The sequence below is a fragment of the Zosterops lateralis genome (genome assembly GCF_965231275.1).
Source record: "Zosterops lateralis genome assembly, chromosome: 14".
NCBI classification, from domain to species: Eukaryota; Metazoa; Chordata; class Aves; order Passeriformes; family Zosteropidae; genus Zosterops; species Zosterops lateralis.
Genome location: NC_139774.1, coordinates 11,244,265 through 11,259,505, shown reverse-complemented (window position 1 = coordinate 11,259,505; position 15,241 = coordinate 11,244,265). Strand labels below are relative to the sequence as shown.

General features: G+C 41.0%; 1 protein-coding gene across 1 annotated transcript in view; it reads left to right on the top strand.

Moving 5' to 3' along the window:
• The window catches only part of ADAMTS2 (ADAM metallopeptidase with thrombospondin type 1 motif 2), a gene marked incomplete at its 5' end in the record, with an annotated part of 169,620 nt that overhangs the window by 52,263 nt on the left and 102,116 nt on the right, over positions 1 to 15,241 (top strand). Inside the window, 1 exon segment of the mRNA XM_083871974.1 lies at positions 11,120 to 11,279. Within this exon segment, the coding sequence (XP_083728100.1) occupies positions 11,120 to 11,279 (160 nt within the window).

The following is a 15,241-nucleotide window of genomic DNA, read 5'->3' as shown; positions in this document are numbered from 1 at the left end:
TGTTTCTAACAAAGCATTTTAGCTTTTTGTCAGTGTTATCTTCCATTTGACAGGTTCCTGTGCATTCATTCCTTGATTTTACTGAGTTCTGTCTCTTGGGCTGCTGATACTGCTATTTCTAAATTGTGTATCTAGCAGGAAATTCAAAGTGGAAGTGAGAGGATTATGTTGACCTCCTTTGTAATTTTTCAAAAACATTTGGAAATTTGTTATGAAGCTCAGTGGCCACAACTCACCACCAGTATGTAAGTTCACCTGTCTGGTATGGGATGAGCATGAGTTGGTTGGAATTTCCGTTTTCTGGAAGAAGGATGTTTCTTGTCAGACCCTGGATACCCCCATGTCCCTGCTGGGGACCCTCAGTGGCACCCTTGGTGCCCTGAGCTGTTTTTGTCTCTACTGGGTATTTGGTCCTCTAGACACGACTCAGAGACACAATTGCAATAATTGACTTTAGAGTTGGGGGGGGGGGGGAGGTAGATACAGATTATCTGGTAATTTCTTTTGAAAACGAATGATTTTTGGATTTATAGAGGTAGAAAACTGGCACCTTTACTAGAGTTTTTCCTCTGACCCATATTCCCAGCTTGTAGTTCTTGTAATTGTACTTGGACAACTGACTTTAAGAAGTTTTTAAGCACTGTTGCTGTCTCAAGAACTACAAATGTTTGGGTTTTTTCTCTCTGCCTAGTAATCTAAATTAATAATATCTGTTTCATTATAAAACAGTCCCATGAGATTTTAAAGGCAACTTTAAGTAAGAAAGCCACATCATTTTATAGTAGACATGTAAATTATGGAAACCACCCCACCTCTTGACGAACTTGCTTAATATCTTCTATAGTAATAGTATTGTCCAAATAAACACACACACAGTTATAAACTTCCCAGAATATGTGGTGGTGCTAACCCAGCTCTACTGGTGTGAATACATTAGCCCACTGACATATGGTGTGTAATTTGATTTCTAGTAGTTCTGAAAGATTTACAGGCTGACTTATGCTTCTTGCTTTGCCTTTATTTTCCATACTCTCTTATGTTCCTTTACAGGCTCCATTTGACATAATGTATGTTGTGTCCAACTTCCAACTACCTGACTGCTGCTGGATATTAATTTCTGTTTATTTTGGGAAAATAGACACTATTCTTTTAACTTTTGCCTAGGAGTATAGGTGCTTTTCCAAAATAAAATATTACTACCAGTCTACCTTCTACTGCAACACTTGCTATTTTTTTCAGCTTTCTACCATTATTACCTAACTGTGATTTTGTCCTTTAGAGTTTTGTGTGTGATATTTAAGTCCTTTTGTTCTTCCTGGAGTATGGTGAAAAGTTTATGGTTACTGGAGCCATAGTCTAAGCAACAGAGGGAACATTCTTATTCTTCAATTCGCACAATATTAAATTGTTTTATTAGTAGTTGCAGCCTTGAAGGGAGGAGAGGAGGAAGATATCTGGAAAAGCACAAATGGCAAAAAACCAGGAAAAATCAAAAAGGTCATCAAAAAAAGGGGAAGAAAATTGTATGAGCCACACTGTGTTTGATCAGATGTCGATGTGAGACCTTATCTTGTCCTCAAAACTAGCCAGTAGCAGGAGATTGTCTTTGGCGTCTGAACCTAGCTCATGTTTGATTTTGCTTTTCGAAGGATATAGATCACCAGCTACTGCTGAGGTCTCTGGGCTAAGCTGATGTTCTTTATTTTTTCCTCTGCTAAAATGTCTTTGTTATTGTATGATGCCTAAACCTTGGTCCTTGAACTGTAGGTACTAGTGCAGTGTAAACAATAAGGCTTTTAAGGATTTTTAAGGAAAAGTTTTGAGCTGGTTTTGCATAAGACTGCCTATAATATTGCAGGCTAAAATTTCTTGTCAGAGTTTCTTTTTTTCGTTTGTTTCCTGGTATGTCCAAGCTTTTCTCATCAACAATTCTTATTCTTTCTATCCTCTCAGATCTTGGAGAGTTATCATATGCCTCCCTTCGTCTTTGTCATACAGACAAATAGTGCACATTAATTCTTTGATTTAATCCTTCTTAATAAGCCTGTTCCTCCAGGGATTAATTATTTTAGTTTTTGTACTGTAGCTTGCACTTTGTTGACATCTTGTACTGGGAACCTACAACTGAGTGCAGTATAAAATTGAAAGCTCATCTCTCATTAGGTTTTCATGCTCTCATTTGAAAAACTGCTTTCCAGGTTCATTTCTCCAATACAGGGTAAGAAAAGGAAGGTTAAAATAAGCCTGGCTATGGGATGTGGAAAGAAAAACAAGCATCAGCTGCAGCAACCTTTTGTTACTTTTGTTTTCCTGCACCCTTATGGGCATCCTGTTAGAGTAAAGCTGGCATTTAGCAGAGAAGGACCATGTCTGATTTCCAAGCCATGAATCCAGACCTGTGGCTGGCTTTGGGTTATGAGCTGTTGCATGGAACAGTAAGAAGTGTGTGTGAGATAAGATACTCTCTCCCAGGTGGGAGCTTTTGCCTGCTGGGGGTCTTGCTTGCCCTGTGGTAGCAAGTCTCAGAGGCTGCAGATCAGGGGCACTGAGAAAAGGGGGCACAGCTTCCTGGGGTGGGGATTTTGGGGTGAGCTCCCTGAACCTGCTCACAGTGTGGCTGTGTGGGCACTGGGGATCCTGTGCCACAACGGGTGGGGTGTCACTGGGAGCAGCAGGAGATGGGAATGGCCCAGGCCAGGGCTGGCTCCTGCTGCCCTGCAGCTTCTGCTCTGTCATTCTCATGCTCCTCTGGAATGTGAAATGCTGCTGCAGAACATCTTCCTAAGGGAAGAGTCAGGGCTTTTATAAGATAATTTGAAATTACTTTAGATGCCGAGTTTCCACTCTGATGAATTCAATATATTAAACTTTTTTCCCCCTTTAATCTAGTAAACCTTTTTCTGCAGTTTTTTGTGGTCTGGATCTTTTTATCTTGTTTATCATAGAAAAGACCTGGACTCTGTTTCCTACCCATTAATGGATCTGTTCCAGCCCTCCTGCAGACAGTTTTTGGGAGGCTGCAGTAGTGCTTTGGTAAAAAGTTGTTGGCCTGTCTTACATAGAATATCAGACTAAACTGCTTTAGTATTTACAAATCCATTTATAAATTCTGGCCTTGAGATTTATGAATGTGACACCCGTTGACTTAAGTGGGTGGTGATTTGTGCCTTAAGCAAATATATTTTTGAAAGGAAACTTGTGTAGCAATTGTCCCATTTTGTGAGGGTTTGAGCTGAAGAGTCCAACAAAACAGTTGGACTTGTTTTGTTTCCTTGCAGAATGTCAATTAAGTTTTATTGCTGAGGGTCGGACTCAACTATGTGTTTTGTCAAAGTGTCCTCAGAAATGCCTTATTTCAAATGGTTCTGTGTGTCAAAATTGGGAAAGTTAATCTTTTTGGATCTTGCTGTTAGCAAATTCATGGACTTGATATTCATGCTTTTCCTCCCTGAAAGATTAAGGTTGAGAAACTCTGTTTCAGGGCACTGCAATTACTATTCCCTGCTTGCAACAACAGCAATCAAGTTTACAATCCCCTGAGTCTGCAAGATCTGCCACATTTATCATTTTCATTCTTAACAGCTATTTAATAACTCACCTCTTTCCCCACTTGGAATTACACAAACCTGTGGGCATCAAGCTTAGAGAATTTCCAAAATTTTCTTGCTTATGTATCATTTTAGCTAAAAGAACTGCTTGTCCCTGAAAAGCTACACAGTTGTAACACTTTGGCAGCTGGGCTCATTGGGGATGAGGTTTCTGCTGGTGGTGGAGGTACCCAAAGGTGGAAGCCAACCTGGCAAAGATGCCAGGCCATTCCCTGTACAGCAGGTGCAGAGAGATCTGCTCTGAATTTTCCTCCTTCTGAGCCTCTTTGTACTTTTGCAGGCTGTGCATGGCAAAAAGAGTATCTGTGGCAAATACAGAAAGTTCTGGGTTTGTGTATTACCTAAACTTGTTGAAAATGAGATTTATCTCTTGGGATCTCTGAGGACTCATAGGTGAGTGGCTGCTAGGACAGGGCAGGTTGTGGGGAACAGAGGCAAGAGATTTACTGGAGGGAAGTGCTTGGGGTTGTGCCCTGGTCTGCTGCTGCTGCTGGCCCTGGGCAGGCGCTGAGTGACAGAGGTGAGAATTTGGTAATTTTCTTGTAAAGGCAGAGAAGTTGGAAGCAATATTTTTAGCATTGCTCACTGGTGAAAGCCAGGCCCTTTGGCCAGGACCCTTGCCTTGAAATCTGCTGGCATTGCTTTGTGAAATCGCTTATTTTGTGTCTGTTTTCTCGATGGTTCACTGAGAATGAGACACAGTCTGTCTCACTATTGTGTCTCTTAAAAACCACAGAAAACCCTTTTGAGTTTCTAAAATGAATTATACCATAAAACTGCAAGATTTGGGTCCAGGTTCCCATCTGCTATAAACTAATGCAGCTCTCTTAACTTCAGATTATATTGGCTCAGACTTGTCCCCCTGCTGTTATCAATCATACCTGCAATTGTGTAGTGACTAAGCTGGGCTCTGGGGACAAAATTTTATTTTTGGTAGCAGTGGAAGTCTGTAGATGCATGAATGGATGGATACCCATCCTCCCTTGAGCAACAAGGACTGTAGGAAGCAGCCTGTCATGAAAGAGCTCTTAGTAGCGATAATTCCTGTATGGTGCTATTCATTAGTAGATCTCAAAGTGCAGTAAAAATGTGACCTTACCCCCATGCAGAGGATAAATGGAAGCCCTAAGGGACACACAGCTTCCATAGGGTGACCCAGAAGGCTCTGCCTCTCTGTCCGTCTGGCTGTGTAACTCTTATGTGTATCCATAATTATTTGCCCCCTTTTTTTTTTTTTTTTTTTGAGGATATGTGAAAATAACATGACTAACTAACTAACTTGCAAACTAACTTGCAAAAAAAAAGCTGAAAAATGCTAACAGTAGCAAAAATACATATATATATGATCAGTTGGAAACTTTCTTCCCCATCCAGTCTGGGCCTGAATAGATCAGTGTAGATTGAGGGCAGCAGCAGCATTCAGCACAGTAAGTGCCAGTATGTTCCAAATATTTGCCCAATTCCTTCAGTACTTCCTTTCACTGTAAACTAAGATCAATTTGCAGCACTGCACAATTCTTCCTCTGCAATGCTTCAATAGTTGGAGGCATGTTCTCAAATAATCAAATGCAAAAATGACATCAGAAGGTTTTGGGTTTTTTTTTTTTTTGCATTGTTATCTACATGAATTAAGCTGAATGGAAGTAAAATTCCAAACTCATCCCTTCCTGAATTAATGTACTGTGTGATTGGGAATGAAGACATTGCACAAAGGAAAATATTGAGGGATACCGCATGGACAGGGATGAGTTTGGAAGGTCTGTGTCATGTCCACAGCTCTGCCACAGACTTCCTGGGTGAACTTGCTCCAGTCACTGGAGCTCCTGATGCCCCAGGTCTATTCCATTGTAATTGAGCAAGGAGTATTTCTGTACTTGGCTTTTGTGTTGGGAGGACACATCCTTTGTTGCCTGGAAATGGCATGTTCCTGTGGCTCTAAGACCTAGTGAAGAATCATGAAGGTAACATGTAGAATTTGCTCCAAATTCTCTGCTCTGCCAGTGCCACTTTGGTCAAATGTAGAGCAGTTGTGTATTGGAATAAAAGCACATTGATATAAACATGGAATAAGACTTTGTCCAATATCTTGTCCCGAAAATATAAATATTTTCCCTTTCAAGTCATCTACAGATTATTTTTGATAACTCCATGTTCAGATGCAAGTCTTTCTCAGATTCTCTGTGAAGTGATTTTTGGGAGAGTCCCATATTGCCAGTTCCCATCTGGAGTGTTCACTGGCATTGCAGGGAGTGCAAGCTCATAACCCAGGCACTGAGGGTAAATATCAGATAGTTTGTACATCAATTTTGTCTCAAGAAAATAGCCTGCATTTCAAGACTGTGTTTAGGATTTGTTCACGCACAGGTATGTAATTTGGCCAGTTACCTCTTTCAGAATCAAATTCAAAAAAATGAGATCTTTCTCTATTTACACAAATATTATTTCTAAGAGTTTCTTAAACACTGTTTTTCTAGGTTACTGATATAAGTAATTAACCAGTTACGTGGATTTTTAAAAAATATTAATTTCAAGTTTGTTCGTATTTAATTTTATCTTCCTATCTGCATCATGTGCTTGGAGATTGGGATGTAAATCTGCCTTTATATGACAATAAGAAACTTTGTAAATCTTTACTAATGAGGAAGAAAATGAACCTTAATTAAACTTGTGGCTGCAGGATGGGCTGAGGCTCTGGAGTCCTGAAGCAGCCGCTGGGTGGGTTACTTCATTACAGCCCAGAACAAGGAGCTGTGATGTGAATGCAATGAGGAGACAATTAAGTCGCTCACCAAGTGCAGAGCCAGAGAGAAATTTAATTATCCACAGGAGCTAACGCTCCAAAACCTGGAGTTTTCTGTAGATCTAAATATGCCAGGCAGTTTTTCTGTCAAATCAGGCTTCTGAAGAATGTCTTTAGAAATGCAGGAGGGGCTGGGGATGTTGAGGAGACAGGAGAAGAAAGCTGATGTTCAGTTGAGCTCTGTGGGGTGGTGGCAAAGCTCTGGCAGGTCTCCTGGGCTGGAGAGGAGATCTCCATCATGTGGGATGGGATTAGTGTCATCAACCTGGGCAGAAAGGCCATGTGGCTGTGGCCATTGCCAGTATATGTAGGTCCTGTGGTCCTTGAAAGCCCTGGGAGGTGTCCAGGGATGCACAGGAGCCCTGTAACCCTTAAAAGAGGTTATTGCAACTCTAGACCCCAGCTCTGTGTGATCCACAAATGGACTCATTTGTGGCTTATTACTGTAATTCGTGTCGTAATTAGACAGGACATTCACTCCCAGTCTGCCTTGGGAGTTTTTTCTGTGTGGGTTTCACTTCTAAATAACTGCCTTGCTAACCTTAGCAGAGGTTTTGATTCTCTGAACTGCCGTTTCCTTTTGATTAAGTGTTTTCTGCTCTAGTCTTTAATGCATATTAATGAGTGCCAAGCAGTGCTTGACTTGAGTAATTTGCAGCTGGGATCTAAAAGCCCTTGGAAGGAAGGTCTGGGGATGTCCCGCCTTGGGAAATGGTGGGATATTGTAGCTTCTTTCCTACAATTTGGTGCATTTCAAAGGCAAACACTTTTTCTATTAATTTATATTTTCATTAGTCACAAGGCACAATCACAGCTACCATCATCAATATTCCCATATTCAGCTTAGTTTCAAGTTAAAAGTCCCAGAAGAGGAGAGGAAGAAGTAAGAACTTAGCATTTTTTTTCCAGAATTGGACTTCCTTTCCATGGAGATGCACAATTCCATGCCTGGTTATGGATTACACAGAGTGTATGTGGCTGCAGGGTGGTAGTGCAGGGTGCTAACCCATAATGCCTGGAAGTACAACATTCCTGGGATGGGTGACGAGCACTATAGGATAGAAAAACACTACAGATAGCAGCTCTTAGTTTGACAAAGCACCTGCTGTGATTCTGTTCAGAACATTTGGGGTAATGAGTAATTGAAAGGCTTAAATCTGTTTTCACATCTTGTGGAGTAAATGTCCAGATGCTGACCGTCCAAGGATTTTCTGAAGCCCTTCCAATCATAGGGAAGGCACAGGTATGCTCAAACAATACAGCATTTCTGGTTTAGTCATCTAGAGGCATTCTCCATGAAACTGCAGGAGATTTAATGCTCTTTGTTGTCATCACAAACTTGGTGGTTGTCTGACAGTGGTCTTGGCATGACGGGCTGGCACAGGGGCGATGGCAGCTGTGGATAAGAAGAGGACTGATGAAGGATGAAGGTAGAGGAGTTGGGCAAACCCCTACTGCCTTGTTTGCTGCCCTATTGCTTGCACAACACTGGTGTTGAGTCGATGACTAAAAGCAATCTCCCTTTCATGGTGGCTTTTTGAGGGTGTTCTGAGTAGTATCAGAAAAAAATGCATTAGGCGATTCATCTTGAGCTTCTCATGTTCAAAGCATTTGACCAAAAAAAACCCCAAATCAGGCCGTGTAATTATCCTGCAAGACTGTTGTTATGCTGGTTCAGAGGTGGAGAAATGGAAGTAAAGAGGTAAAATGTCTTGCTCAAAGCAGTAAGGAAATGTGTGGTGGAGACTTTCAGGAGCCCCACATATTTCTTAATGAATCATTTATAGCTGTGGTTATATTATTAGGCAGATGACTTGAACTGTGGATTGTTGTAGGAACTCTGCCTTGCCATCAAAATGAATTTTCTTCTTAAAGTCTGAAACAACCATTCTGTCTTATTTTATTTTATTTCATGACAATATGTTGGCTAAATCAAAGACTGTGTAGGACATGCAATGTATAAAATTCTTTTACAGTTCAAACACACATTCTTCCCTAATAATTCTGATCAAAAATAATTGATGTGTTTCTCAGCACTAAAAGAAAAGAGAAATTCCAGTGTAGTCCAAGATGAAAATGAGAAAAAGAATATTCAGCCATGCAAGGCCAGAAGTTGGGCTTTGATGGTCCTTGGGGGCCTTTCCAACTCAGGAGATTCTGTAATTCTGTGTTTGAAGGTTAAATTCCTTCCTTTCTACACTCCTGGAGAAGTAGGGGGATCTGTGGGGATGTACAGAATGGTGTCATGTCCATCCAAGAAGCAGAGTGTGAAATGAGAGCACCTGATGTTGTCCTGCTCTTTGGCAGCTTCCAGTGCCACATGAATCGCCCTGCACAAAAAAGGGCCAATACCACGCACAATGATCTGCAGCAAATGTCAGTGTTTAAGCAGTGTTTTATGTCTTGGGGTTCAGCTTTCAAATGTATCTTCCTGTTTAGTCTTACAGCCTGTCCCAGGGCGTCACCTTCATCTTCTCAGAGAGGAGAATTCACTCTGACCAACTGTTTTCATTTCCAAAAGGCCACCATACCCTGGAAGCTAAAGTTCACCTATAACAGTTGCTCCTCTGTCCAATCAGTTCAACTACTGATTGCAGAAGTTGCTTCTCTGTTAATTTTCTTAGAAGACCTAAATTCCTCCAAACTCCCATCAGTACTCCTTGCTGCACAGGGTACTGCAGCGTTTCCCCCTGAATCCTGAATTATGATCTACATTCCAAACTAAGGTCTGGCATTAGCTGCTTAGTTAATATTAGACTTAATGTATCCAAAAATACATAGGAACATGTGCACAACCATGGTGCATTTTTCACTTGCAAAAACCAAAATCACATATTTTTCACATGACAGTCAAGCTCTCAGTATATTTCTCCTGGGTGTATGTATGGCGTGTGCATCGTATCCTGGGCTGTTGAACTTGCAAATGCTTGTTCCTTCTTGGTGTTTAGTTGTGCATTTATCATAAAAAGATTTCCAAAATTCTGGGTATAATATTTAATGTCCGGGAGAAGTGTGTGTGTAATGCAATTAGAATAAAAGGAGAGTAACATCAAGTCTGAATTTTTCATGTATTCCACTTTACGGTAAAAGATCAGTTGCTGTCTCTTTGGGTTCAGCACTTATTTTCTTGGTTGTCTTGGCTTCCTTGAGCTGCTGAGCCTGTCTCACCTTTTCTGTGCCTGATGTAGAATCTAAATTAGTTAAGAAGAAACAGGACATGATTTCAAATTCAGTTTCCTCTATACAGGCAGGATGGCATCAGCTTAAATTGCTTTGATATAATTTTGCTTCTTTAATCCTTCCTTTCCAATCTGTTTTTGTATATATTTTATATACGAATTCTGGGGCTGGAAATCTTGCCTAATGTAAGTTAAGACATGACAAATGAACCTGACATTTTTCCAAGGAGGGAACCAGTGAACATACTGTATTTATAGCAGTAGGAATGTCGTTTGCTGCTTGTAGAAGAAAAATATGTGCTTTATGAGAACTTTAGTGCTGGAATATGATAAGTGTGTTTAGATGTACTTATTTCAAGTGAGGATACTGGGTTCAAAGGAGCCAAACTGGTTCCCCTGGAAGCTCGAGGTAAGGCTTCACTGAACAGGGGATTTAGGCTCCCAGAAGCTCAGATAGCAAGATGGAGAGTGTCACAATGCAAGATTGAAACTGCAGTGTCTCCAGGATCATCTCTGGGGAGAGTGGGAAAGGATGTGATGAAGGAGCTTCTGAAGGTTGGATCTGGAGCAATTTCATTTGTATTAATATTAAGACTTCGTCTGCAAGCTGAGAGTTCACTAGCTGAAGTTCTCAAACACAGATGTGCAAACATGCAGAAAAAATTGATTCAAGCCAACCATCTCTGCAAGCAGCTCTTGGCTGCTGTGACCTCCTACAGTTGAGCAGGACTGAAAGAGGAGACAAGCCCAGGTGATCCAGGTGCCCAAGTTGTTTCACCTGAATATAGATGATGAAAAGTCCTTTTCCTTTTAAAGTTTTCAGTCTTTGTGAGAGTTTTCCCTGAACACGATGAGAATTGCTTGGAGGTGCTCTGTAGAAGTGCAAATTTCTATTTCCATACCAGGGTATCTGGTCCAGTCTGAAAAGTTGGGTTTTTTTTTACAATGCACTACTGATACTCAAACTAGTTGTGGCTAATTCTTGAAAGATTACTTTGTTGGCTGAACCTTTTATATCACAGGGGAAATAATCACAAAGCTTAGCTGCCTGAATGTAAGATACAGTATTTTTCTATCTTGCTTCTGAACAGAAAGACTGAGTCTACGACCTTTGACTGTTGAACTGCACATCAGAACCAGCTTATGGCACTGATCTGATCCTTTATTTAGCAGAAATAGACCACTAGAGTGGTCTGGGCCTGATGGATAGATAAGGTCAGAGTAATTTTGATTGTAGCTGGTTTTTAACGGAGAGGATGGTTTCCTAGACAGATTCTTAGACCTATACTTGGCTCGTGGGGCTCAAGGAGAAGTCCTTTTTGTTCAGAATTGTATCTTTTGTCCTTTCTTGTCAAGTTGGGAAAATGATGCTTTGTTTTGCTCTAATAAAGAATTCACCTGGTTTCCTCTCTGCATCCTAATTGCTCTCCAGAGAGCACTAAAGTGTGCTTAAGCATATTGTAACTGTTTACTCGCAGCGCCTGCAGTATGTGCAGTAATGCAAAGTGCTCCATCTCTGCCCTGTGCTGCAGGCTGGCATGATTCGCACGGACAAGGACGAGTTCTTCATCGAGCCTCTGGAGAAGGGGGCCCAGGAGGAGGAGGAGGGAGGAGGCAGAACACACGTGGTCTATCGCAGAGCAGCTGCCAGGAAGCAGGTTCCTATTGAGAATGTGGATACTGTGTACAGAGGTAAGGCTGTGGGGTAAAGTGTAGCTGGAGGCACGTAGCCAATGTGATCTGCCACCTCTGGCTTTTTTTGTCCTTCGAAGTGAAAATGCGTTGTCCCTCCAAGGAGGGAAAAGAGTTGAACACTTTCTATGGGCTAAGCAAATATCACAGCAACCCAAACCATCTCAGGGATGCTGGCACTGTCTTTGCCTTGAAGAGTTTCCTTGGCTCCAGAGTTGGCCAACATAAAGTTGTGTGTCCCCCCGAGCCCTGGGCCAGAGCAGAGGGAGGGGATGGTGGGTGACACAGCAGTGCAGAGGTGGCTGTGCCTGCTGGGACAGGTGGCAGTGCTGGCCTCGCAAAAGTTGCAGCCTTCCTGATTGTCCTGGCTGCAACCAGGACACTGAGGCTGACATGGTACATGGGCTTCATTGACAGTGTCATCACTGGGCTGCTTCAGTCCCAAAACGAAAATAATGGTATCTCCACTAGGCACACAAACTTTCTTGGTTTATTTATGTTTTGCCAAGTGTGAAATATAATGTACTAAGTATGTGATAGACAGTGATGGAATAACAAGAATTAAACATAAACACCCATTTTGTGTAGTGTTTTCTGTTTCTCTGATAACTGCTTGGTTATTGCACCTTTTTTTTCTGAATAAATAAGAGATGCAAATCTGCTAAGTGGATGTTTTGACAGCTGATGTTAACACTGAAATTAACTGGGTCATTTGAGTGGAAACAACAAAATAGCTACATTTTTGTTCCAAATGTGTGTACCAAACTGCAGAGTTATTTGTCACTCATACCCTAGTATTATCTTATTTTGGTATAATGGGGTATCAAGTGTAGGAAGGAGGGAACAGAGAACCACAGGGATGAGGCACTGAAATTAGGGCCACATGAACAATATAAATTTCTCACCGTGCAGGTTGGAACAAGGATTAAAAAGAAAACAAGCAATAGCATTCAACCAATTTATTTTCTCCACTTTGGAAATGACCTGTGAATTTTGTGCCTGACACAGTGCTTTGCTGATTTCTTCTCATTGCCTTTGTATTCACTGTGGAGCAGACCTGAGTAATGCAGGAGTCTGAGTGCCACAGTCCCAGAAGGATTGGATGGTAGGTGTGGTGGAAGTTGCTCCATTAGTGACTGTTTATAAAATTATTGCATGTTGGAAAACACCAGCCTCTCACTGTGTTTCCTCTTAAACAAAAGAGACTTGATGTTGTTCACACCTTATGGCAGTATTTTTGGTTTCAGATGGTAAATATTCCTCAGGAGTAGGAGTCTGGTACACAGAAAAGCACAAACTGCAGATCAGCTCCAGTTCCTGGCACCTGGTACCTGCTCGAGGAGGCTCTGACAGCAGTGGCTGAGATGCAGCCTGTACCTGGCAGCAGAGCCACACGCCGTGTCTGATGCCACCAGACTTGGTGTCTGTCACCTCACCTGTGTCAGGGCTGGAGTTTGTAGACTGTGGTAAAAAGGCAGAAAGTAATCACAGCCACCAGCCAGCACTGTGGGATTGAAAAGCAAAAGGGAGGCTGAACTCAGGCAGGCTGGGCTGAGAAGTAGCAGTGACCTTGTCTGGAGCAGCAGGTGTTGGGGACAGGTAGGAATAGTTGTGATATTTCAAAATTTTAAACTAAGGAAAAAATGTGAAGGGTAGTACTCTTCCCTTCCACCCCATCATCTTTTGATTTGTAAACTTGATTAAAGATTAGTTTTTATTTTGGGAAAAAACCGCCATTTGTTACCAAAAATCAGTAAAAAGACAAACTGTACTATAAAGGGGATTTTTTTGCCATGAAATTGTCTTTGCCTTTAACAAAAAAAAGTGAGCAACCACTTGAAAATGGTTTGTTCTCTAGTTTTTATTAAACCTGGCTTCCCACCTCTGATTGCTCTAGGCAAAAGGCTTGGATGGGATGTGCTTTCAGAAACTGTAATTTTATTTTCCACTTGGTCTTTTTCTAGAATGCATTGAGTTTTGGTTAACAAATACCAAAATACTTAGTGATTGGGCATTGATAAGCACACTCTGCTGTGTGTTTCCATAGTGCTCTAAACTGATTGATGCGCTGATTTAGGAAATACTTAGTAGGGCACTTTCAGCATGCTGTATCTATTTAAAAAAAAAAAAAAAAAAAAAAAAAGAAAAAAAAAAGGTTAACCAAGAGCACTCCCCCTCTTTCCAACAACCCTGGAGACATCTGCATTGTTGCCAAATCCCATAAATTTACATGTGATGAATTGTAACACTTGGACTATTTTTAAAGGTCCAACCTCCAGGAATCTTATGAATATGTGATGATTTTTTTCCCTAGGTGAGCTTCTGGTTCTTTTAACTGTTGATAAAAATTCTTAGTTTCTGGCTGTGTAAATATTTTAAGGTAATGTGTGACAAACAAAGTTTATGTATTCCATAATCTTTAAAACGGCATCTTTTAAAATCCCATGATATGTTAATTTAATCCCATGATTTGGGAGGGGATTGTGACTCATGATTTTTGAATGCTTTGGTTTGGATAGATAGATACAAATTCCTTATAAATATTCCTATCTTTGGCACTCTTTTCACAAGAAATAGGACAAGCTGTTCTCTCCTCAGTGGAACAGGAGGTGAAGGAATTGAAAACTCCATGAACTTGGAGTTGAGAGGGTCAGTCACCATTTCAGGGTCTTGGGTCTGCAGCAGGCAGTGACCACGCTGGACCTCTCAAGCATAAGAGTTTGGGATTTACTACTAAATGCAGTTACTTTGGAGGGTGCTTTGTTGAAGAACTCAATGCTTCAAGTCAATGTGCATTCCCCACAGCTGCCCAAGGAGGCAGAGAGCTCCAAACAGGACTGCAAGGGTTGGGACAAAGGTTCCTGAGGCTGGGGAGCAGCTGAACTCCCCAAATACAGCCAGGACTAATGGAAGATCCATTGGCTGCTTGGGAGTGTGGATTAAAAAAAAATAAAAGAAATTGCATTTTCCACACCATGGAAGTTAATTCTAAATTATGCCAACACATGTGGTGAGATGGACCTGACAGCAGGGTTTTTCTAGCATTTTCCATACAGCGCTATCTGTCTTATATATTATAATAAGAAAAATCAAGATTTTATTCTCTCTGTCTAAAAATTGCAAACAAGCAAACCCCACAACCTCCTAAGCCCTGCAGAGATCAAGGTGTGCATCTCATGTTATGAAGGCTCTGCTGACGTGCTGGGTTTTGAAAAGTGGAATGTGCTGGGAGAGATCTGCCCTGCCCTCATTCCAGACTGTGCCAGGTTTGTGTCTGCATTTATGTAAAACGTTATCAGAAGATTGGGAAATGTAACTACTTGTTTTGGCAATCTGAAACATTTGTTTTGACTGGTGTGGGATTATCTGGGGTTTGGGAGAATCACAGAGTATGGGGTGTAATATTTCTGCCTGGTGTCTCTCTCCCAAACAATGCTATTTGTTAATGTACTGGAAAAATGTAAGCATCATATTTTAGGCAAGTAATACTCTTCAGCAGAATACAACTGTGAAAGTCTGTGCAAGCTCACTACAAATTAGGTTAATTGTTTCAGAAAGAGAAATATTTTCATGTAGTGGCTGAAATATTGCAGGTGTAGTGAGAATAAATCCTATTTTCTCTGGCAACTGCTTTTAGTGCTTGCATACATATAATAATTTATCTTCCTCTAGATAAAAATAAGCACTATGTTGAACATATTTTAATATTTCCAGTTGAATTCCTTCTTAAAAATATGAAAAATGTTCCTTGATAGCAGTAAAACTACCTACATAATAGAAGTGGAATTAAATAGATAAGCTAGAGTGGGTTGTTTTTTCTTGAAACTGCTGGGTTCTTGCTTAAATGTTCTTTGCATGTTAACTGAAGAGATGGTAAGTATTTAATTAATGGCTATGATGAGTCCTGGAAAGCCAGCTTGATTTTTGCCTCTAAAGGCAATCTGATTATTTGGCTTGTAAGC